Source organism: Penicillium bovifimosum, assembly GCF_028826915.1.
Source record: "Penicillium bovifimosum strain IBT 22155 chromosome Unknown utg000004l_segment0_segment0, whole genome shotgun sequence".
Taxonomy (NCBI): Eukaryota; Fungi; Ascomycota; class Eurotiomycetes; order Eurotiales; family Aspergillaceae; genus Penicillium; species Penicillium bovifimosum.
In genome coordinates, this window is record NW_026622713.1 from 1,944,634 (window position 1) to 1,968,677 (window position 24,044).

A 24,044-nucleotide genomic window follows, 5' to 3' on the forward strand; every position below is an offset into this window, starting at 1 on the left:
GTGATGATGTGTGAGATGGCAGGGTGTTGTACTGAAGGTTGACATGGATTCTCTCTTTCTTCGTGCCTCGTCACCATGGCTGCTTCAAATCGCCGATTTTACACTTCAAGCTAAAAGACTCACTAGTTATGTTGGAACCGAATTAGGTTAGACATCGATCTACACTCGATGTTGGAGATGTAGTCCAGTACTACTAAGTATGCGTTGCTCGATGGACAGGGGCAATGCCTGGCTTGTACTCGTACGTGCATGCCAGGGATTATATTGACTGCAGCGTCCAGAGACGCAAAAGGCATTGGATAATAGATGACAATGAAAACAAAGATAGTGAAATGATGTACAGCCTGCAACAACTCCAGATGCAAAACATAATTTTTGGGCCCAAAGGGTTGATACATAAGCGAAACATTTGTTCAAAATGACACGATTTACATTCCCTCGTCCTCGTCCGCCAGCAGAGCGGCGTAATCCTCCGCAGAAGCGAAAGTGGGCAGCTGCTTGAGCTTGCGGCGCTTCTTGCGGTCCGACTCGGCCGGGACCGCGGTCTCGACAGGCTCTTCGAGCTCGACTCCACCCAGCTCGATATCGGAAGGCAGGTCCTCGTCGCTGTCGATAAAGGCCTCGTCGTCCGAAACGTCCATATCGAAATCGTCGGAATCCTCCTCGTCTTCCTTGGTGGGTTTCTTGGCGGCCTTCTTGGTCTTGGCTGAGGGGACGGCTTCCTCGGCTTCGCTGAGCTCGGCCATTTCCTCGTCCTCGCCAGACGGGACGTCGGAGTCGTCATTGAAGATGACACCGCCGTCAGACTCGTCCTCGTCGTCCTCGTCCTCGTCCATGGCAGACTCCAGATCAGACATGTCCATGTCATCGTCGCTGTCTTCGTCGGCTTCCAGCTCGGGACGAGAGTCGACGAGAGCCTTCCAGATCTCATCCTCATTGTCGCTGAGGCCTTCGTCGTCGGAGCCATCGGCGGCCTTGGCCTTCTTGCCACGCACATTCGCCTTGTCCTTGTTGACACGGGTGAAGTATTCGTGAAAGAAGACATCCTCTGCGGCAACATCGTCGGCCTTCTTCTTCCAGAAGGCCTCGGTGTTGAGAGGCAGCTGATTTTGGGCCTTCTTGCCAGCCTCCACCAATCGGTCAGCGACTTCGCCACCAGCAAGGGGCTGCATGATAGAAGCACCGCGGGTAGCGGCGCTGGCTTTTGGTGTGCGGTACACGAAGCGGTCGAGGAAGTGGGTGAGGGTGTGCAAAGTCAGGTCAGGCTTGCCGCTCATAGGCTTGTGTTCGAGTAGATTGGCAGCGTTGAGAGAGACGGATGGGTGGAAGTGAGAGGTGAAAGGAAGCAGCTCCCAAAGACAGCTCCTGTCAGCATTGCTGTGCTCGGGGTCTCGCTTGCGAGGGTCGTATACGTTGTTCTGCTTCTTGACTTCCGCGACAGGGGCGGGTTCTGGCTGCTCGTCATCCTCGTCGAGGACGTCACGGAAGACCTCCTCGTCGTCATCGTCGTTCTCCTCCGGCTGATCAACTAGAGCGGAGAGGCCTGTGAAGGTCTTCTCGAGCTCACGGATCATGAAGAAGACACCACAGATGAAGGAAGGTTGATGCATATTAAGAACCTGGACAAGACGCTTGACGAACGCCTTAACCCGGCGGACGTTCAGGTCATTCTTCAGGGACTTGTACAGGAGGTTGAGGTAGAGAGATTGCTTTGAGGAGGTGGCAACACGCGGATCAAGCAAGGACTCATATAGAGTACGGTAGAAGCGATCGCCCGATACTTTGTTAGACACCGTAAGCTGTTGGATCAGCATGAGGGCTTGGATACTGGTGTTGAAATTTGAGGAATGCGTGATGCGGAACAGGGTATCAAGATGCTTGGACATGCTAATAGAAAGTTAGTACTCGCACGGAAGATATGGAATGGGAACAACATACCGCTCGGAATCGGAATCAGTGAAAGGATAAGCGCGGTTGACACCGGTCAAGACACCAGAGATCAGTTTCTCGCGCATTTCATCATCCTGAGCTTGGCCCTTGGCGGCGTCGTCGTCGTCCTTGCCCTTCGATCCCTTTCCGCGCTTGTTCTGTTTATACTTAGGAGCCGGTTTCCCCTTTTGCGTGGGCTTCAAGAGAACAAGGAAGAGTCCGAAGTAGATATCCAGCAGCTGCGTAGCGACCTTCTCTTCCTTCTGCCTCAGGATAGTCTGGTTCAATGTGATGACGGCGTAGTACTTGGCGTGCGAGCTTTGGCCAGGTCGGAACAGGATCTCTTCCACCGACTTGATGATGATGGGCTTCATCATAGGATGCGACTGCATGAGCTGCAGCAACAGATATGATGCCCGAGAAGCAATTTTCTTGCCGGGGTCTCCAAGCTTGTTAACCAAAAGTCGCAAGAGATTGGTCTCTTGCTCTGGTTTTTCCTTGAGAAGTTCGTAGACATAACTGACGGCGCGGCTCCGTGAGAACTCAATCTCGTCATTACACCAGATTTCAAGAATCTTGATAACCTCAAAGTATTGGTCCTTGAGGAAACTTTCGAAGGCCCATATGATCAGCTCGCTCTTCTTCAGACCACCCGGCAGAGGGTCTTTCACATTCCACCGCCCACCAGCGCCTTGGAATGCTGCGACGAGCCCGGGCTGGTTAGTGAAAGACTTCAACCGTCGGTCGCTGGGCAGCAAGGTACCCTGCGCGAACATATCCTTCAATGAGCGCAGAACTTCGACTGCTTGCGCACGGCTTCGCTTCTTTCCGAGGGCAATCAAGGATTCAAGTGCCTTGGTGTTGTGCAGAGGTGATTCTTGGACATTAAGTGTCAGGGCAGAAATTTTATCACTCAGGGTACCGGACGCCATGATTGTCGAGTAGAACTTGTGGGATGAAGAAGCAGAAGCTCTCTGGGCTGCCGCGTACTCTTCACTTTCCTCCTCTAGCAATTTGTTCGCCAGCTCATGAACGCGCTCCATCAGGTGTCGGGGCAAGGCGTTCATCTGTTTCGTGTCGGGAACGGAGGGCATAGGAATATTGTACCAGTCGGACCGGGGAAGAACGTTCTATAATTGCCATGTTAGCAGAAGCTTCGCTGTGGTAGGCGGATGCATGACTTACAAGCTTTGCATACTCCTTAGGCACAACGCCTTGTTGCTCCTTAGTCTTCTGAGGAGCTTCCTCAATGTCAGATTCCGGTCCGCTGCTCTCTGCGTCGTCCTCGCTTTCCTCCACATCAACATCATCGACATCGCTCTCCGGCTGCGCTTCGACCTCTTCGACTTCGTCATCTGCTAGGTCCTCGGGCACAACGTGGCCTGCGGCTTCCAGCATACTTGACAGCTGCTTCCGAAGATCATCATCAGCGTTGCCGGACTCGCCTTCAACCTCAGACTCCGAGTCGACATCAGCAAGAAGATCAAGATCTTCTTCCGTACCACCCATAGCAAGGATCTCCTGGCGCAGTGTTTCGTCGGCATTGCTCTTCTTGCTGCCCTTAGGCTTTCCTGGCTTGTTCGATTCGCCCTTCTTCTCCTCCCGAGTGATCACCTCGCCATTGCGATCACGCTTTTTCCCTTGCGCAGAGTCTTGAGCCCGGGCGGGCTTGGCGGGGGATTGCTTTCCCTTCTTTGATGAGAAGTCAGGAGTAGGTGCAGATTTGGCGTTAGGAGTGGGTTTGTTGTTAGGAGCAGGTTTGGTGTTGTCCTTCTTTCCCTTTCCAGCGTTCTGGTTCTGGTTCTTCAAGCGCTGTTCGATCTTCTGTCGTAGACCTGCAAAGGCACTCTCATCTGGCATAGCAACCGTAGTCTCCGCAGCGGGCGCTGAGACGCTCGTCGTAGGAGCATTCTCAGTTGTGCCCGAAGAGCCCTTCCCTTTCCCTTTAGCCATGTTGTGTTGTGTTTGGGGCTGATTGATGGAGGAAAGAAAATTGGACGGAGAAATCTTTTGCGGCGGGTTATCAGGACGCTCGGACCAACCCGATAAGAAACATCGGAGAAGGGAGACTCGGCCTCTACAATTATTCTTTACTTAGCAAGCGAGTCATTTTCAATTCCAAAGATAATAAATTCAGTGTCTCGGAACATCTATATCGATGATTTCCGGGCTGCGACCTTTTCCAGGCCGCATAACTGGGCGGCGGCTGCCGTTGAGCCTCCGCGTTCAGCAATGCAATCTTCACGTACGCGCATCCTGACACATTGACTCCGAGCGAGTACTGACTTGGCGCAGGTTGACGGCAGGAGCCGTGTTTCGAACTTCTGGATTCCCACAGGTGGAATTTCTAAGAAGCCAGTTGATGGTGAAAAGGGTATACCTTTCGCAAACCCGGTTGCAATTGATCATCAGATGTTAATCGAGATATAGAGGATGCCAATGACCTGTTGATCAGAGGTGGATTCCTCCGACAGGTACGCAATTGCATATCAATTACAAATCAACAAATCTAACCGTCCCGTAGGCATACTCCGGGGTATTTCATATGCTTCCCCTTGGTCTACGTGTCCAAGATAAGCTAGAACGTCTGATTGACAAGCATATGCGCTCCCTTGGTATGAATCCCGCACTGCACTTTCCAAGGTATAGCGACTAAGTCAGTACTAGGTGCATCCAGGGTCTCTTTGTCCTCAATATCCTCGCAAGAGCTTTGGAAACAGTCAGGGAGGTTCACCGAAGGCTCAGAAGTAGGCTTGCCGAACCCAGTGTCTTGTGTGTTCCACTAACAGGCGTCCAAGCTATTCCACTTCAAAGATCGAAAAGAAACTCCATTTCTCTTAGCCCCGACTCACGAGGAAGAGATTACCACACTCGTGGGCAATCTTACGACGTCATATAAGAGCCTGCCTCTACGAGTGTATCAAATATGTGAGATCTGCCAACCGCCTATCCTTCTCTTGGATCAACTGACATAATCATGAATGAAGCGAGAAAGTACAGAGATGAGGCTCGCCCAAGACAAGGCCTGCTTCGTGGGCGTGAGTTTATCATGAAAGACCTCTATACTTTTGACTACAGCGTTAGCGAGGCACTCAAGACATACGATGCAGTCAGAAATGCCTACACAAATCTATTCAACGAACTAAAAATTCCATACCTAGTCGCAGCTGCCGATTCAGGGAACATGGGCGGTTCTTTGAGCCACGAGTACCACTTCATCAGCCCCAAGGGCGAAGATGAGGTGGTCAGCTGCTCGCACTGTGAACATGTCTATAACGAAGAACTGGCAGACGGCAAGACACACAGCTTCGAGGAGTCAGAACAGACCGCGGCACCTGGCTTCCAGACCGACGATACACAAGTCGAAGGTGGACCAACAATTTCAACTGGCATGTGGATGGCTATCTCCCACGACAGTAACACTATCGTACGAGGATGGCACCCCAAATTCTCAATGCAGAGCGGTGCAACAGAGCCCATTGAGCGCCATGTCAATTCCCACGCTGTCAAAGCAATCGCCACCGCTGCCGGTATCGACCTCGACCTAAGCGTCGAGAACCCACTTCAGCGCTGGACCGACCACGTCAAGAAAAACAAGTCATCCACCCAAAAGCCGCGCGTATTGGACCTGTATGACTCGCAGGTGCGGGTATACCAGCGTCCGCCACTGAGCGACCTTCTCCAGCGAGCTGGCTGCACAGTCTCGGATATCGAATACTCTAAGTTGGACCGGTTCCCTGGGACATCAAATAAACTCAGTCTTGTCCGCGTCCATGATGGAGACAAGTGTTCCAAATGCGCACATGGATCTTTAACCAGCCACTCCGCCGTCGAACTCGGACACACATTCCACCTAGGGACACGGTACAGCGAAGTCCTCAACGCATCTGTTTCTGTCAACTCCGCTCTCCTTGAGGGCTCATCTGGGTCCGGTGATAAATCTTCCGCCAAGGAAAAAATCGTGCCTATGCAGATGGGATGCCACGGAATTGGGGTTTCGCGTATGATCTCCGCAGTGGCGAACCGACTTGCTGATTCCAAGGGACTCAATTGGCCTCGGGCTATGGCTCCGTACGAGGTCGTGGTGGTCTCAGGGAAAGCGCTGGAGACTGTTGCGGATCAGGTGTATGATAATCTTACCAGTGACGTCTCAGCGCCTGTCGATGTCATTCTTGATGATCGGGACAAGGGCATGGGCTGGAAACTTGGCGACGCGGATTTGATTGGGTATCCTATCATCGTGGTTGTTGGGAATGGATGGAAGAAACATCAGACTCTCGAAGTACAGTGTCGCCGGCTGGACGTGAAAGAAGATGTCTCATTGGATCGTCTGCGCACTTTCGTTGAGTCATTGTTGACGCAGCTGTGATTGGAGCTTGGCGAGGTTGCTCGTGGGTGAATACACGAGTATGTAACATTAGCTTGAATATTCAAGGTTGTACATTATTCCATTTATCTGTGTTCTAGACATGACAGCCCTCGGCAGCATATACTGTCTCGCGGCTCGGATGATACGAGTTGATGGGAATAATTTTGCATTGTCAGTTCTGTAAGGTTATATACTGCTAAGCATTCTGTTCCAATCAGAATACCGAGGCATGGAAAACCCCTCATCTATCTTCCTAACATGAATAATCGGGCAAATCCTCCCACAAAAGTATACCCTGCACAGACGCAATCTCGTCCGGACAGGTTCCGTCACAGATGTTTCCTTCCTCGAGAGGTTGCAACTGCTTCGGGGTATACTTCTTGCCACGAAGACTGATCTGGAAGCCACAGGAAGGACCATCAAAGAATTCGGGTCCCTCGTTCAGGAACATGCCTGCTTTGTCACCCTTCGCGCACCAGTCGAAGACGGTTTGGTCATTGGGGATATCGCAGATGGGGGTGGGTTCACCGATGTTTCCATCTGTGACATAAACTCCGAAGCATTGGTCACCTTGGGTTTAAAATGTTAGTATCTATTCATTGCTTTGCGGGGAGGGGGAAAGGTTGGAGATCACTCACCAGGTGCGTAGATAACATAGGCATAGGTAGCTAACTGCACGCTAGCTTCAGTCCACAAGCCTAGACACATCGGGACTGTTGGCACTGGAGGATCGGTAGGCTCACTGCCCTCAGATGTGGTGGTGGATGAGGACGAGGTTGTGCTGGTGCTTGTGGGCTCAACTGTGGTGGCTCCCGGCCAGCCGCCATCTTCACCCTGGGGCTCATTCGGATCCAGGGTATAGCAGACATTCTCTCCGGTAGTTGTTGTGGTGGCTGTGACATCGCAGCCGACGGCGAGCATGCTACTGGTTGTGGTGCATGAAGTCGATGTTGACTCGATACTCTCGCAAGATACCCAGTAATTTGTGACAGTTTCGGGCTCCGTGCACTCCTCTTCGTTGGGGTCATTTTCCGGGTTAGTAGGAGGGCGCGGGGGAGGATTGGGATCGCTGGGGTCTGCGAATCCGCCGTCACCACTGCCGCCACCGCTTGATGGGGGACACAAGAAACAGAAGCAGAAGAGGTCATCACAGAGGCTTCCAGGGTTGGGACAGTTGTCACACTCAGGGTCAGGAGGCCCATCCTTGATAGTAATGTCGGGGATCGGGGGTAGATCAATCTCGTCGTCAGGGTCATCGCTATCACTGCCAGTGTCGTCAGGTGGGGGGTAATAGATGACGGTTGACTGCGGCCAGGGAGGCAGAGTCACGGTTCTTGTCACTGGTGGATGCGTAACTCCTGTCTCCTTGAGTGGGTTTGGATCATTGGTGATCGTCACAGTCTGCGCAGGGAATCGCGGCTTCGGCGTGATAATGATCTCATCATCGTCCCCGAGAGGGATAGTGATGTTGATGTTTGCCATCGGCAGCGAAGTCACAGTTACTTTACAAGGTTTATTAGTATCACATGGGCAAATATGAGGGAAGGCCATCACTTACCTTTGGGAGCATTGATCGTTGTTTCTTGCAGAATTCGGGTGACAGTGGTAGACGTAATCACAGCGCCATTGGTCGTCACCTTTGTGACAGTTGGCCATGCCACATCAAGTGTCGTATGATACGGGGGACGAGTATAGACAGAGGTTCCGTCGAGCGGGAAATCAGGGAGAACAAGCACACAGGGTGCGACGCAGTGGATCTCAGCAGGGCTGGCGGCGTCACCTTCCCAGATACTGTTATCGATGTAAACGGTGGACTGGTTGAATGAGCCACCGCCAGAGCCACCACCCGAGCCTGAGCTCCATGCAAATGACTGCAGATCAACAGCCCAGTCTGTGGTGCCACCCATGTTGAGATCCCGGTAGTAGTCCGTTCGGCTGATCTTGGTGTTTTGGTCCATATACGCCACCCATTGCATAGAATCGTACACCATGATGTTACTGTCACTGCTCTCGTCGTAAGTCTTGACAGCAGTGTCGTCCTCCTCGAGGATTCGATTGATTTCAGCGTCGGAGATATATCCTGCAGTCTTGGTGCATTCACCAGGTGTTGCACCGGAGTCCGGTCCAACGTAGCGGCACATGGGACCGGTGCAACCGGCCTTGGTCATCTGGAAAGAACGGCCATAGCTGGAAAGTCCAACAATAATCTTGTTGGATGGGACTCCGGCTTTGGTAACCATAGATAGAGCGCTCATCGTCTCGGTAAGGTTAACATGGGAGCGGAGACAATCGCCCCCCTTACAGCCAATGGTAGCGTATTGATTGCCGTAGTCCCATTGGCCATGCAAATCGTAGGTCATGTAAACAATGTAGTCGACAACTTCGGAGATTTCAGCAATAGGGAAGCCCTTGAGGTACCAGAAAGATGCAGGTGCAGCGATTGCCAGGGTCTTGCCCTCGGGAAGGCGTTCCCGAACGAGTTTCAAAAACTGCAGATATCGCTCTCCATCTCCCTCATCACCGGGAGGAATTCCAGGGATATCGGGGGCTCCGGGGTACTCCCAGTCAAAGTCCACACCTTCAAGGTTATGTTCAACAATGAAGTCAACGACGTTAGTGGCGAAGAGGGCTCGGTTGGCATCCGTCACACCTTGGCGGAAAATAGGAGCCGAGTCAGCCTCTGTTGAGAAGGACCATCCACCGAAAGACAGAATACGTCGAACTGAACCCATGTTCAACATCTTGTTAAACTGATCTTGAACGGGAGAAACATCGACATGATAGTCACTGGTAATCTCGGCAAATGCAAAGTGCAGATGAGTATAAGTTGAGGAATCAAAGTTAGTGACGTCCATGTTCAGGCATTCACGCTCGAAGTTCCAAGCTTCAAAATAGCCGATACTGATGAATTCACTCGGACCAGAATCATTGTTGGCAATATCAGTACCACAGTTTGAGATACAGCCGTCCGTGTCCTTGGCTGCAGTGCCAGGGGCTCCAGTAGGTGACTTGGTGATAGTGCAGAACTCGTCGGTGATACCGCACTGACCCCAAATGTTGCAGCAAGCCTTCAGTGGGCATGGGTTAAGGTCAGCAACCTTTGACATATCAGCTGGCTTTTGCGTCCCAGGGACCTGGGGGCCGCAGACAGCATTGTCAACAATTGCTGGCATGGGGGCGTCACCCTCGCTAAGACAGATACGCTGCTGGGCCTGGAGGATATCGCAGCCCATCCATCCCCAGGTGTTCTTGTTGAATTCTTCAATATCATCAATGGAGATACCGTTGGCAGCAGCGATTGTAGAACACCACTCATCAGGCTGGACAACGTAAGATGCACAGGTTCCGTCGGCTTCTGGCTGGGGTGTAAAGTCAGGCAGCTCACCAGGAGTGCAGCAAACATACTGTCCGACTTGCAGAGAGGAACAAAGATTCTCAACAGGGTTGTACTCTTCGAACTGAGCCTCGGTGATACCACACTCTGTAGAAAGCGACCAACAGATGTCGCCAGATACAACCTGAATGGTCTGGCAAGTTGCTCGGCGATGGATGGAATGTCTGGCTTGAAGATGGGAACTGTGGCTTGGAGTAGCACGACTCGAAGCAGTGGTGGTAAAGGTAGAGGCTGGTTGAACTGGGGGGCGCTTCAGGCTCAAACGACCGTCGAGGATATTTTTGCTACCATCAAAGCCAGACTGGCATTCGGCATCGTTCCAGCCTCGCATAATACGGCGCACGGCTTCGAAGTCACCAGTGGTATCCACGACGATACCGAGTCCTTTGTTGGCGTTAACGCCACAGTACTGCAGCAGTGCACGGCCGACAGTGTCTTGGGATTCGGCATAGTCAACGAAGTGCTGGATTGCAGTGTTGGCGGCATCGGAGTGTAGGATTTTCTTTCCGGCGTACAGGCCGACAAGTGCATTGCCGGAGTAGCTGAAAGATGTAGTAGTTCCGCTGTTGTTGGAGGTTGAAAGTGCATTTCGAACATTTTGGACATCGGACTTCACGCCCTCAACAGGAGCGGAAGACTTGGTATTCCACCATCCGATCTCAAGCTTGACCTCTTCCTCTTCAAAGTCTTTGTTTGCAACAACTGCCTGTGCAACCTTCAGAGATTGAGTTTGCGGGGAGTTAGAGCAGGCTCGGATAACAGTCGAGGGACTGTAGAGGGAGAATTCAACAAGGGTTGATTGATTGCAAGTAGACAGCTGGTCAAGGCTATCGTATATAGCCCATTCTGCGGATGAGGCAGTTTCACTGCAGCTTCTCGGGCAGGGGTCTAATAGCTGAGCCCACGCATCAGGAGAAGCGCTAGCACTGACTTGAGGTAATGCCAGTGCGAGGGGAAGCAAGACAGAAAAGAGCGAGGTGAGCATGTTGCCCTTTCCTTGTAGTTGACAAGGAGCAATCCCAAGATCGGGTATAGAAAGGAGGGTAAAAAATGGGAAAAGGGAATAATGAATCACAGCTACCTCCGTGATTTTATCTCATGGAGCACACATCCTTCATGCTCATTACCCGAGGGAATTTCACAGACGGAGCTAGCCATCAACTTCCGACACTACTCGAGCAGGGAACTTGCACCGATACCACTAGGATTACGAAAGATTACATCTGATGAGATTTCTTGTTTGGGGAAGCATGCTGTACCCAAAAATTATCCAGTCTAGTTGATCGGATGCATGACTACAACCCTAAAAAGTTGTTTTTAGCCCACAGAGTATGTTGTACTCCACCTTATTTTAATTAGTTTGGCCCCCTACTTATTTAGCGCCATCCAATGCTGTCTACTGAGTGGAGCATTTGCTGCGCTCTTTCTACAACCACAGGCTCTGAAGGGTTTGGCTTTCACCCAATTGTCCGCTACAGCACCAAGGCTGAGTGCCCAGAGCGAATTCTTACAATCTTACCTAAAGACCGGAACTACCTATTCTGTGCTAAGGTGCTTACTCCGAAGTTCTTTGTCAACTGATTAGGGTACAGGCGCGTAGTACTACGGCGGCGGGAGAGGGATATGCAGCGTCGAGGGTATACTGGCACTTTGCAGATTTGAAGGAAGCCCGCGGAATCAGAGACGAAAAGGCGCGCTGGCAGAGAAAGACTTAGATATCCTCGTTGCATTGGATGGTGCTCAGTCACTGCCCTAGGGAAGGAATAGGATCATCGACACGAAAGAACAGGATGCTGTTCCATCCCAGTGCCCTTTCATTTTTACCGTGCCGCTTGATCCGACATCCAGCTTGGCAGCTTGCAATGCCTGTCACCCGGGGGCCGGAAGCGTAACCAGTGCGTCGGACTGCGATCAAAAGCTTTTGTTTCTGTCAGACTGGGATACGGGATAAGGCCTCCCATGGCCATAAACAGGGACCTTGGTTTTTGTTGTAGTCTAGTGGTCAATGGTCATTATTTCCCATAGTTTCAAACAATGAACGTGCGGGGTGGGGTCCCTGGTAGTCCCTCTTCATCTTGATAGGCAAATGGAGGTGCCCTCCACTCAGCCTCCAGACAAACTAGCCCCCCCTTCAACGCTTTCGATAACCGTCTCGCTTGGGTTAAACCCTGCACCAAAGGACCACGGGCGCCCTACTTAAGCGATTCTAAGTTAGTCTAGTCTATCAATCTGCCTCGTGTGAGTGCAATCTGCCTCGTGTGAGTGAGACATTTGAAAGTGCCGCAATGCCCGTCGGACCATCTCTGTTGCCTCTAGCCGGAGGCAATAGGCAGTCTGTAATTTTTGATACTTCGGGAAACCAAAAAAAGTCAATGGTATGCCAGAGAATTGTCGGAATCAACTAGTCTAGAAGTAATTTCCGGTTTATAGCGCTAGGGAAAAGCCGTCGGGGGCTCTGTACTATATTACTACGTTGTATGGGAAACATTTGACAAAAGGGTGTACTGCGAGTCTGTCTTTCTTCTAACAGTCGCATACTCCCACTTTCGTTTTTGTCCCCAGGACTATTGAGTATTCCCTCAAGATGGCACTCAATACCTTGGTCACTCGTTTGTGGTACCGCATTGTCCTAGGACTTGCACTTCTGGGAATTTGCCAGGCCAGCCCCGCTGCTATTCGTGGAGAGCAAGCCTACTCGAAATATGATTCCTCTCTGCTGCAGAATCTGACTGTTTCCCGTCGGGAACTTGATCAACTTGACGATGGCCTACATTTCCTCTCAAAGCGCGCTCCCCCGGTTGACGTGGCTCAGGGAGCCGAGAAAGCTGAACACGAATTGTTCTGTTATCTGAGGGCCGACACTGCCCCTCATTCGGATTGGACAATTGACCAGTTGAACAATTATTGGACCTTTGAGGAATATCCCGCAGCTCCTGGAGGCACCACCGGATCAGGCGTGCTTATGCCTCAGGCGCTGGCAGCGTTGAATATTCCCCAGAAGGCTGGAGAAAAAGGCGTTACCGGGTTCTATTGGGTACAGAATCAAGAGTTCCCTTGGCAGGGCAGAGATCAACTTGTAAGTTATGGGCAAATCTCCTACTAGCAACAAGAACTTAGTGTCTAATACGCGACTTTCTTCCACCAGGCAACATATGGTTTCTACCAGGGCAGTATGAGCGTCGAAGCCGGTTACATCTCATCAGAGTGGAGCGAGAACCCCAAGCAAAAGGCGGGCGCTCCATATCCGGAACCGTACAAGCTCTCGGACGTCTTGTTCCTTGAGTGGCAGAGAGAGGCTGAGGATAATGGTCAGAACATCAAGAACCTCAAATACTTTTTCCGTGTCAACGTCGTGAACGAGGACTCCCTGAGAATTATCAACGAAGCCACAGGCAACGTGATCAAGGAATGGCCCGGAACTTCCTTCGATATGTCAACCCCCGAGGGCAAGGCTATCCTGCGAACTCCCAACGGTGTCGGAGTCGCATACTTCCTTATCAACCACAAGCCCGAGTTGGGCAAGAGGATTCCCACCAAGGTGACCGTTTTCAAAACTATGGATGGCGCCAAGCAGAGTATTCACCTGCTATTCTACATTGGCGTGTCCAGAGGAAGAAGGTAGAATGGATGTTCATCATGTTCCTGTATTTTTGACAAATGGGTGGAGGACGTTAGCGAGGGTCCGTAATTTTGGTAAAATGTAGGGGCCGGTTAATCCAAACCAAACGAATTCGTCCAATCACTACGACGCGAACACATTTGGCCTTAGGAATCTTCAATCTTCTTAGCTCTGTTCTAGTTATAACTTCCTTTTGCGACGATAACTACTCGTTTGGACACCTATAATTACTAAAACTGTGGACATTCCAAGTGGGTGCATCTACGCCACTCGGGTATTACGCTAAAGATCAACCCTTAAATATCTCTTCCCCTCTTCTCGTCTACCTTTCAGCCATTTCTTCAGTCACAACATGGATTCTTTCGAGAAACTGCCCCCTGAAGTCATTCAACAGATTTTCGCCAATATCGGTGATTTTGCAGGCATTGAAAACAGCCTGTTGGCATCTCGACGACTCAATGCCGTCTTCCAGGCCCAGCCTACCCGCATCATACAAGAGCTGATCCTCTCGAATCCGATTACTTGTATGCCAGAACTACAAAAGCTATGCTATAACATCGGGCACCTCAGTATCTCTTCACTGCAATGCCCGGATCTTGAGCACTATCACCAGACATGCGAGGATCCGCCAACTTTAGGGTACACAGAATCACGGCATATACTTAAGATAGGCGCGCAGATCCAGCGGCTTGCGTGCAAATGTCTCTTTATTATGCGAGAAGGTCTCATCAAAACTCTTGATAATATCCCCGCGGATTCAATAAGTGGACCTCCACTCCAAATCCAAAATGCCAGCCAACCCTTCACCTGGACAGAAGAGTATCGCACATACTGGGCTCTATGGCATCTGCATCACTACTCCCACCTGCGCAAAGCAGCAACTCAGCGATGGCACTGGAGCGAATCCTCAATCCGAGAACTAGACGCGTACAACACCTGGAGCGAAATCGACTATCGCACAGCCGAAAGACTCTGGACAGTATCCGCCGTCCTCTCAGATCTGGGTCTGACCCTGAACTGGCAGCCTAATGACCCAGAAGCAGAAGAACCCGCCCAAACCATCTGGCCCGCTCCGGAAGAAACATCAATACCTTTCTTCCCATCATTTGACCTGCCACCCACACAGTCACAAGATAGCAGTCTCTGGGCTACACCAGATCCTCCTGAGGACACAGAGTTAACATCCGCCTGGATGCTCGCGCCGAGACACCGTGCCTCGCATCACTGGCACGTCGTATACCTCTATCTCAGTGGTATAAATCTCACGCGGACCGTGCCTGCATGCTACTCGCTGACGAACATGAAACCGTGGCGAAGACTCGGTTGGGTTATCTGGGATGGGTGGCGTATGTATTCTATTGGACTGAGTAATATCGCTCGAAAGAAAAAAATACCTCTTCCGGATGGCGGTTTCCTTGAACCGGAGCCGTGGAATCCGAGGGATCGGAAACCGGGGGTTGATTATGTGGCTAGGTGGTTTGCGATGATTGGGGAGGAGAAGCCTTGAGGGGTCTTTTGGAGACTGGGGATAGGGTTGATGGGATGCTTTGAGAAATATTTGGTGGGGGGGGGGGATATGGAAGTCATAATCCCCCAGGTTTGATCTTGATATCAACGTGGATACGCTGGTTCTCCTTTAGAGAGGTCAATGGGTGTCTAATTGTTAATGTCTATAGAGCCGGTAAAATGTCCGCAGGCAGTCATCTACTGTATCTACATGCTAGTACGGAGTAAGACTTGCATTCTCAGATAAGACAGGGCAGTGCTGGTATTGTTGGCTAGAAACTATGAAATAGATTTTTTTAAACAAAAACAGGTTCAGCCATGCCTATCATGCCTGTTGTGCTGTAGCAACTTCGGCACCAGCAAGTTAAGACACCCAACCACCTAGTTCGGGCGAATCCTCCATCTGACACGGATGCCTGCATCCAGGGCTGCCTGCCGTGCTGTCGCACCTTCGCATGATTTAATATCAGGGTCCGCACCAGCTCGGGCAAGCAGCTTTACAGCTTCCCTATTGCCAATATGAATTGCCTTCAACACGGCGGTCTCCCCTTCGCTATTTTGCTGGTTCAGATCCAGTTGCTTCGAGTCCAACAATAATTCAAGACTCGGCAGCTTATCAAAATCAACAGCGACAATCAGGGGGAATTCATCTGCCGGACCGAGGTTGGGATCAAGCCCGTGCTGTGCGATGAACAGACGGATCATGTCATATTCCCTGACAGATATGGCGTGACAAAGCGGTGCTTTCCCCTCATTGTCTTGAGAGTTAATGTCGACCCTATCTGGCAGATAAACAACCTTCTTGGCGAATTTCAGAGCCGCCGTCAATAAGTTAACTGAGCGGCCCGCAGCAAGGCAGCCAAGGCTTAGTGGAGTCCGGCCATTGCCATCACGTTCATCGATTCTGACATTTGGGTCCGCGAGGAGAATGTCAAGCAGATTATCCGGTTCTCTCCACTTGTTTTCGTGAGTGTCAAACAACCTATGGACGGGTGTGCGGTTCTGTGCGTCTCTCAGGTTAGGGTCTGCACCTTTGTCGAGCAACAACTGCACGATCTTGGTCTGATGATGAAGGCATGCTAGATGCAGCATTGAATCATTGCCAGGGAGTGAGGCGAGACAACCTGTGTCAGCCCCAAGAGCGAGAAGTATTTCTACCTCTCTGTACTGTTTGTACGGATTCATGGTTGATTTCACGATGGCTTGTGCCATCAAGGACATTCCGTCTTCGAAGACATAATTTGGACTCAACCCCCATTTCAAACAGTTCTGAAGGGATTGCCACTTGTAAGCACCAGTGGATTCCTCGCGTCGTCGCCAGATACGAAGGATGAACTCGATAATGTGCGCAAGTTGTTGCCCGAGCAGGCCGCCTTTGAAAGTCATGAGCTCGATCAGATTCACATTGCTGTTGTTGACGAGCGGCGTCAATGGGGGTGTGTGATTGTCCAATGAAATTGCTCTCGGAAGAGGAGACAGTGCTGCAACTGCTTTGGCGAACGCTTGCTTTTGGTTCCTTTGGAAACTCAATTGGAGCGCACGTAAATTCACCATACCTCGTCGGCAAAGGGACTCATTCAAGACGTGATACAGATAACGGTTGGTTAGGCAAAGACTGTAAACGTCTTTGTCAGGTAGCTGCCGCTCAATAAGCCAGAGCAACTCCACAGGTAGATCGAGCAATGTCGTAGGTTGTGATTCCCTGCAAAGGGCCACGAGATAGTGCGCCGCCCGAATTGCTTCCGGTGGCAGTGTTGTAAGAATACCCGCAGTATCAGGTTCCGCCATCTTGGTGCTTATTTATACGTTAGTTGCAAACCAAATTTTGGGAGACAAACACTGGCACTCACAGATTCGTCTGATACCGGATAATAATTCAGACGATATGGTTGTTAGGTGCGTGGTATTAAGAAAAGAGAAGGTGCGTGGCTTTTAGGGAAGACAAAGTGCGTGGTGCTTATAACAGAGAAGGCAAAAGTGCGTGGTGTTAAGAAGAGAGAAAACAAAAGTGCGTGTCCTTTATTTACGTTTGTGAGAGTTGAACAAACATCGACACTGCCCGAATAGGAAGGGACACTCCGCGCAGCTTCCTCAAACGTTCTACTAATTGTTTGTCATGTATGCAGCAAGAACCAACCTCGCAGTTTCCCCAAATTGCCTTTTCTCGCTCTTTCTCCCTTCTCAATTCAATCCTCTGAGTTTCCCACTGGCTACGGCGCTACAGCTCGAGACTTACGTACTCGGCTTACTGCTAAACACCGAGCATTACCCGCCAGAGAGATATCGCATGGCGTATGTCTCTAGCCGCTGCGCTGGTAACTTAAGGCTCAGGCGCCGCTGCAACCCCGTCTCGACCCCACTATAAGAAGTAGATATCGAACCGCGGTGGAGATGCTTGACCACCTCCAGGCCATCTTTAGACAACCTCTAGGCTCTCTGGAGGGGGAAATATGACAATTCTTTCCCTGCCCGTCCCTCGCAGTCCTAGTTCCATGTGCTCTCGTTACAGACCTCGGGCAAAAAGTCACATGAGCATCTATCATGCGGCCATGCCGCACCGCAATTGGCTGGACATGTATGAGAGCTGGCCCCTATGAACCGTAGAAGTGAGGGTCGGTAGAGCAGTGAGAGATCACAGCCAGAAGACCAATTTTCTAGTCCGTAGGAGGGGAATCCCATTGCGCCACTAATTTGTTCACCACATTCATAATTTGGTCTTGCCGAGCTCATTCTTTGCAGGTAGCGGTGTAGAAGACAGTCTCGATGCAACAAAGCACCAACCAAACTATCAGATGAATTCCACGATCGAACCTTCGAACCCCCAATCTTGACCTTCCTTGCATATACGGGGTAACCCCACACCGAACGTAACCGAACACTCCGATCCGAATACTCCGGTGACACATCGGCCGATATAGAACGGGCCATGACTCAATATAAGGCGTAGAACAAGCAGATCCAAGTTCTTTTCTCGACACAATACTGCAAAGATTCTTCCATTTCTACCTCCAAATCCACTCCGATACCAGTACCAGTACATCGGAACATCTCCCGGCCGCAATAACCATGACCAAAACAAACATTCACATCCCAGGCCTCGCCGGGTTAAACGCCTACACCCGGACACTCAGCATAGACGATGTAAAGATATGCGTATCCGTCGAAGAAGCCTTCACGGAAGCCGAGCGGTGCTCCGAGGAAAAGGTAAGCACCTTCTGCAGGCGGCTATATCCGTATACCTAACATGATTAAGTTCTATTATCGGCTCGGAGCTTGTCCGGAACTATGTCTGGGCCTGTTTATCGAGAACGAGGATGGCAGTGGCTCGGACAAGCTTATTGCGCATGTCATTGCACTCCGTACGCACGACACACGTATCACGGATGGGGCGGTGGGAATGCCGTGTGATTGGCGCTCTTTGGATGGCGAACCGGTCTTTGTGGATGGGGAATTGATTGGGAATCATAAGTATGGGGAGAATATTGCGATTCATTCGGTGGCCGTTTCGCCGGAGTACCAGGGGAAGAAGGTTGGGAGGGCGTTTGTGCGGGCATATATTGAGTACCTTCGGGGGGTGTTATGGAGCGAATAAGGCGGTGCTTATTGCGCATGATTATTTGGTTAAGTTTTATGAGGGTGCTGGGTTCAAGAATCTGGGGAAGAGCGAGTCGACCTTTGCGGGGGGTGGTTGGTATGATATGGTATGTTCTGTTCTGTTGCTCAGGATTGAGGATTCTCTGGTTAACGTGTCTGTATTAGACTATCGACTTGGAGTAAGTCAACTGGTGGGTGGGCTGCTTGAATCGCAGTCCTGCTATACATGTAAGGGAATGAAAAGGAAAGAGACAGACATCAGCCACGATGAAAATAATGTTGGTAAACAATAGACTTCTTCCAATGCCTTCTCCCCTGACGGTCAATCATAACACGCTCATGAGTGCCACAAGCGAGGACTGGGTACCGTCGGCTCAGAATAGGCTGATGGACAGGTGATAGTTTTCCTCTTGTTATCCCTGATGGCATCAATCCCCGGCCCATCGCACGGTTCGGATCCCTGCACAGTGCCCTGCAACCATTTCATATCTTCCAAATCAATCACGATGAGGGATCGAGTGGCTGCGTTGTATAGCACATTACGAGGTACTAGGTCTCGATGAATGGCTCCGTGGTCAAAAAGAATGCGCTTAAGAACCGACATCTCTCTGTCTACGAAATGACGCGCTTCCGGGCTCAGCTCGTAGTCTGTCCGAATACCAGACCAACTGAGGACTAGCATGTAGCGCATTAGCGTGCCATGGTACCAATATGGAACTTTTGGCTCGAACATGCCTAGGCAGACGGGGATCTTGGATCCCTGTAACAGGATCAGATCCTTATAGTTGCGTAATTCACATTTGATCCTGTGCGAATGATCGGAACTGGTTGCCTTGATTATCACTGTATATCCATGCGACAACAATGTTGCCTTTAGGAGGTAGCAAGTTCGACCAATGATGTGCAGCTGCCGAAATCCTTCATCCCGGCTTTGCTGAAGCTGATCACTCAGCCTAGCGGTTATCTCCTGTGAGCTGATTGAATGCCTTCCCACTCCGTGTTCGGCGACGTTGGGGCATTTCTCATCCAAAAGTTCCTTGTCGGCAGTGCCACGGAGACATTTCATCGTACAGTAAGCCCTCTCCGTACTTTGGGTGGTCTGTGAACTAAGATTGCCACCCTCTGGTGGTGCGGGGATACCCAAAAAGCTTCCCCAGCCTTGAACCCAGAATGAGTTCTCATACAGGAATTTCGCTGGTGGTCTGAACCGGCTCTGATCCGGATCTTTGGGCATAAGGCTGGAATAAATCTCCTGACTGACTTGCAGGGAGCTGTGGGCTTTATCGTGCCATTCCTGAGAAGGTTCGGAGGCAGATAACAATTGCAATGTGAAAGCGAGTACTTGGCCTAATGCCGTGCGACGAACCCACTTTGAATCCGCATCAACTGCATGGGAGGGGACGTCTTGCCCCGGGACACAGAGATAGTACTCTAGCACAATTGGCTCTTTTGGCGGGATGTTGACAAAGACAAAGGCCTCTCCAGTGCAGATGTATCCGCGGTGAACACCAGCGGAAATCATTCTGGTGAAGACCTGAATGATCGCATGGACGACCATGGCGGTAGCATGTTCCTGGTAAGTATCGGGCTTCTTCCGCAAGCAATGATACGTTTCCATCGCGTGCAGCCCCGCGACGAGCTCAGGGACAGTCAGCCAGTATGACGGGATGTACAGCATTGCGCAAATTGGCTGTTCGAATCCCATATCTCCAATGGACAAGCCATAAGCCCCTGGACGGTCGAATACCAGTTCTCCCTGGATGTTGAACAGAGGTGCCAGTTTGTGGTCGTTACCCAAAGCACGAATAATCAATATGAGAAAGTCGTCGACTGTTCTGTGTTGGAAGTACTTCAAGGTATTTTCCGAGAAAACGGAGGCCCAGCAGTCGACTATCTGAGCAATCGGTCTGAGTGCATTGTCATCGGGGAAGATAGCTGCATCGGCAAAGCTAGAGATATTCAGGAGCTTGTTCCACACTTCTTCCTGCAGTCGTGGAAAATGAATCCAAGGCTGTAGCCGTATCGGACAATAACAAATATCTCCCGGAAAGATAGACTCTGGCCAAATGAGCGATTCAATCCTGAGCCTGAGGGAATGTTCAAAAGTTTGATGGACCGCTCGAAGGTGTGGGAGTAGTGGAGTACAGCACGGGATCGTGAATGGGATCGGTGCTGTGAGTTGGAATGATTGCGGCTCTCCCTGGGCGTCCCAATCCTCTGTACGCTGCCTCTTGCGCATCCTAGGAGGTTCTGTGCGTGCTGTTCCATCCATCCCTCTGCCTTCCGCCAAGCTGGGGTGGTTCATGTCTGTTATAGAAAATATATCAAAAGAAGGAATGGAAGCCAAAATATATGCAACTAATGAGCGGAGGTGTAAAGTTGTAGAATTGTAAAGGAGGAAAACTGATAATTGTAGTCGAAGAGCGCTAGGTGCGAGTGTCCATACTTCTTGCCAAAAGAGGCAGACATTCTCCGTCTGCCCTAAGGAAGTCACATACCCCCAACAGTGTTGGCACAGTTACAAGTATGTGGAAGGTGTGAAGATTATTTAATAGCAAGAGCTGTTCATTGGGTAAGAGCTATGGTCCATAACTCCATGGAAACCCTGAACTCGCACTATCGTGTAGTTCACCATAGCATAAGTCTCAGCTCACGGTAACTAGATATCCACTCAGTAAGCATCGCAGATATAATGAGATATTCAGATAAAAACCTTAAAAGCACTCAGCAGCGTAACTTCGTGGAAGAAGATGATGAAAACTGTAGGCGTTTTCTCCAAGCCCCTGGCGGAAGCAACTAGCAAGAAACCGAACGCCAAGATTTAGATTTACCCTTATCACATGATCCAATGATTCTGCCAGATTTTCGGCGCACTGAACCTAATCAGATTGCTTCCTGCGAAGGTTATGGGAGCGGTGTCAAAAGCGGTATAGAGCTCCATGTCCCAAACAGGGAATTAGTGGGGAGATTTTAGAGCATTTGACCCTGGCCGTTATACAATCTACACCTTCGCTGCTCGCATGCTTCCTGATCCCGAGGTCCCGTCTTAAGGGGAACTGGGGAAGCGCAAGGTGAAGAGGAAGGTCAAGGGTCCAAGGCAGACTGGGAGACCGAAGGTGAAGGATATGATCCAGCCTCAGGCTCAGAGCAACAACAGCTTTTACAACAGCTTCGAAATTAATGTCCCCGAAGGTAGGCTGGGTGATGTATCAATCTATATTTTATTTTTCTACAATCGGCCTAGTACCGGTATGATGCATATTATGCCTCGGCAAATGTCAAATGAACATCCCACAAACAATAAAGGGGTTGAAGGGGGAGAGCTGGAACTGGCCGGGAGAGCTGGAACTGGCCTCGGGATTTATCTATATCCATAAGTACTTAGATATGGGATCCCAGGTGTATCTATGCCCGTTTATCCCAGTCTATCTCCTGCCTAGTAACTTGCTGCAAAAATGTCTTTATCAAATACTGTCCTCGAAGAGACGAAGCTCCTTTTACGCGAGTCTACTTCCGATACCCCTACACCAACTCCGTCGGTAGTGTTACGGAGTATAGCTTTATCGAGAGTACCATCACCAACAATATCAGTGCCAGCAATACCAACGCCATCTACAAGGACTCGGTTCTCTGACCTCTGTGGTAACCCAGTCAGTGGAACGCGTCTTTGTGATACTCAGCAGTATAAGCAGGCAGAAGCAACTCGAAAGGCTGCTGAGGAAATCCGAGAGATCATGATGGCTGTGATTTTTTTTATCTCCAAGTGGCACCAGGAGAGACAAAACCAATTTCCAATGGTATGTACAACGAGGTCTATCTCACGTATAAATGCGTGTGGGATATCATCAATCGAACTACCGCCACGCTGCCATCTCCGCCAACTCGCCGCGCGTTTCGAAACCTAGACTTCGAAATGATTCGGTCTTATATCGAAACCTCTTCGGAGACTCGACAGATGCCGTTCAAAAAGGTGATCCGAAACCTTGAGCTCGGTTGCTCCGACAGCACCTTGCGTCGGTTCCTTAAGTCCCACGGCTACCGCCGATACCGTGCAAAGAAGAAGCCAAAGCTCGTGGATCGGATCCAGCCGACGACTCAACGGAGAAAGGCGTGGATGTTTTGGGGTTCCTTTTCCGGTGGCTCTCGCGGTCCCTCTTTCTATTGGGATAAAGAACTTGGCACAATCAATCAAGAGAGGTATATTGAACATATACTTCCTCTTCTCGACGACTTTATGGCCGAGAATGCGGATTGTGTTTCAATGCAAGATAACGCACCAGCCCACCACGGGAGATACACCCAGGAGGAGCTTCGGATTAGAGGGACCGCGAGAGCCACCGGAAAAGGAACCCCAAAACATCCACGCCTTTCTCCGTTGAGTCGTCGGCTGGATCCGATCCACGAGCTTTGGCTTCTTCTTTGCACGGTATCGGCGGTAGCCGTGGGACTTAAGGAACCGACGCAAGGTGCTGTCGGAGCAACCGAGCTCAAGGTTTCGGATCACCTTTTTGAACGGCATCTGTCGAGTCTCCGAAGAGGTTTCGATATAAGACCGAATCATTTCGAAGTCTAGGTTTCGAAACGCGCGGCGAGTTGGCGGAGATGGCAGCGTGGCGGTAGTTTGATTGATGATATACCACACGCATTTATACGTGAGATAGACCTCGTTCGAGATAGCCTTCACAGAGTATCCGAGGCGATGGAGAAGGTGGACTTGCTTGCGCTGGTCCGCAGTGGAGTGACGACTCGGAGAGAGGAGTCGATCAGATGGGAAATCTAGCACATAATTATATGGAACTTCAGGTGGCTCGGGCGTCATCTTGAGGTAGGTACGTACAGTAGGTAGCAGCAGGTTTAACGCGGTTTACGCCCCATTTCTACATACATAGATAGAGATATACATATATCTACATCAAGTTGATCGATTGATCTATGATCAGATCAGATCAAACGGTTATGCTTAAATGTCGTGATCCTGGCTGGACATTACCCTATTAGGCCTCATTGATTGTGATCCTGGCTGGAAAACCCGTTATAGGGCCTATTCATTCTGATCCTGGCTGGAAATTAGATTACGGGCCGCTAAAATCGGTAATTTTTATGCATTCCATCCGAGTTGACTAGACAGTGTAGACAGGGTAGTTGAGCCTCGGGTACGTACACTCTCTAGTCAACTCGGATGGAAAGCGGGTCTTGCATTAGCCCTACGCCACAGGTTATAATCAAAATTACCAGTATCCTTACCGATTGTTTCATAGGATTTGCTAGGCACTATCGTACCGACACATACATTATGGAAATTAGAATACGAGCCGCTAAAATCGGTAATTTTTATGCATTCCATCCGAGTTGACTAGACAGTGTACTCCGGTCCACTTATTCGCCCGCAGATGATCCATACCCGAGCCGAGCCGAGCCGAGCCAGTGGGGCAGGATAGCAACGTTTATTGGCATTTGGCAGTGACAGGTTTACGCTAAACTTCCAGCCACAAGACCCTCAGAGTCGGGTGGCGCCGGTAGGAAATATTGATTCTATCCTGGGGACAGTGATCTGCTCCGTATTGACTATGAGTGTAATGGCAAATTGAGGGAGAACTTTCACAGCAGACTGGTGCTAGATATGAATTGAGAAT

The 24,044-nt window shown here is 50.4% G+C and overlaps 10 protein-coding genes across 10 annotated transcripts; 4 read left to right on the plus strand and 6 right to left on the minus strand.

Annotated features, from left to right (window-relative positions):
- Positions 1-428: 428 nt before the first annotated feature.
- N7515_005032 (RNA-binding ribosome biosynthesis protein MAK21) lies at positions 429-3,882 on the minus strand (the record flags this gene model as incomplete). The annotated part of the gene is made up of 3 exons (XM_056665776.1): positions 429-1,887; positions 1,939-3,059; positions 3,115-3,882. The coding sequence occupies 3 exons, from the start codon at positions 3,880-3,882 to the stop codon at positions 429-431; spliced, it is 3,348 nt and encodes a 1,115-aa protein (XP_056522726.1).
- A 205-nt stretch (positions 3,883-4,087) lies between these two features.
- N7515_005033 (putative proline--tRNA ligase AIM10) lies at positions 4,088-6,298 on the plus strand (the record flags this gene model as incomplete). The annotated part of the gene is made up of 7 exons (XM_056665777.1): positions 4,088-4,174; positions 4,225-4,303; positions 4,360-4,403; positions 4,454-4,544; positions 4,597-4,676; positions 4,728-4,857; positions 4,917-6,298. The coding sequence occupies 7 exons, from the start codon at positions 4,088-4,090 to the stop codon at positions 6,296-6,298; spliced, it is 1,893 nt and encodes a 630-aa protein (XP_056522727.1).
- A 253-nt stretch (positions 6,299-6,551) lies between these two features.
- Positions 6,552-7,780, minus strand: N7515_005034 (uncharacterized protein; the record flags this gene model as incomplete). Its single annotated transcript, XM_056665778.1, has 2 exons — positions 6,552-6,868; positions 6,937-7,780. The coding sequence occupies 2 exons, from the start codon at positions 7,778-7,780 to the stop codon at positions 6,552-6,554; spliced, it is 1,161 nt and encodes a 386-aa protein (XP_056522728.1).
- Positions 7,781-7,848: 68 nt separating this feature from the next.
- On the minus strand, positions 7,849-10,677 carry N7515_005035 (uncharacterized protein; the record flags this gene model as incomplete). The annotated part of the gene is made up of 1 exon (XM_056665779.1): positions 7,849-10,677. The coding sequence occupies one exon, from the start codon at positions 10,675-10,677 to the stop codon at positions 7,849-7,851; it is 2,829 nt and encodes a 942-aa protein (XP_056522729.1).
- Positions 10,678-12,276: 1,599 nt separating this feature from the next.
- Positions 12,277-13,314, plus strand: N7515_005036 (uncharacterized protein; the record flags this gene model as incomplete). Its single annotated transcript, XM_056665780.1, has 2 exons — positions 12,277-12,768; positions 12,838-13,314. 2 exons carry the CDS (start codon positions 12,277-12,279, stop codon positions 13,312-13,314), a joined length of 969 nt encoding a protein of 322 aa, XP_056522730.1.
- A 349-nt stretch (positions 13,315-13,663) lies between these two features.
- N7515_005037 (uncharacterized protein) lies at positions 13,664-14,818 on the plus strand (the record flags this gene model as incomplete). The annotated part of the gene is made up of 1 exon (XM_056665781.1): positions 13,664-14,818. One exon carries the CDS (start codon positions 13,664-13,666, stop codon positions 14,816-14,818), a length of 1,155 nt encoding a protein of 384 aa, XP_056522731.1.
- Positions 14,819-15,198: 380 nt separating this feature from the next.
- N7515_005038 (uncharacterized protein) lies at positions 15,199-16,605 on the minus strand (the record flags this gene model as incomplete). Its single annotated transcript, XM_056665782.1, has 1 exon — positions 15,199-16,605. The coding sequence occupies one exon, from the start codon at positions 16,603-16,605 to the stop codon at positions 15,199-15,201; it is 1,407 nt and encodes a 468-aa protein (XP_056522732.1).
- A 1,278-nt stretch (positions 16,606-17,883) lies between these two features.
- Positions 17,884-18,547, plus strand: N7515_005039 (uncharacterized protein; the record flags this gene model as incomplete). The annotated part of the gene is given in 4 exon segments (XM_056665783.1): positions 17,884-18,021; positions 18,071-18,391; positions 18,411-18,518; positions 18,542-18,547. 4 exon segments carry the CDS (start codon positions 17,884-17,886, stop codon positions 18,545-18,547), a joined length of 573 nt encoding a protein of 190 aa, XP_056522733.1.
- Positions 18,548-18,748: 201 nt separating this feature from the next.
- N7515_005040 (uncharacterized protein) lies at positions 18,749-20,716 on the minus strand (the record flags this gene model as incomplete). The annotated part of the gene is made up of 1 exon (XM_056665784.1): positions 18,749-20,716. One exon carries the CDS (start codon positions 20,714-20,716, stop codon positions 18,749-18,751), a length of 1,968 nt encoding a protein of 655 aa, XP_056522734.1.
- Positions 20,717-22,669: 1,953 nt separating this feature from the next.
- Positions 22,670-23,230, minus strand: N7515_005041 (uncharacterized protein; the record flags this gene model as incomplete). Its single annotated transcript, XM_056665785.1, has 1 exon — positions 22,670-23,230. One exon carries the CDS (start codon positions 23,228-23,230, stop codon positions 22,670-22,672), a length of 561 nt encoding a protein of 186 aa, XP_056522735.1.
- Positions 23,231-24,044: the final 814 nt, after the last annotated feature.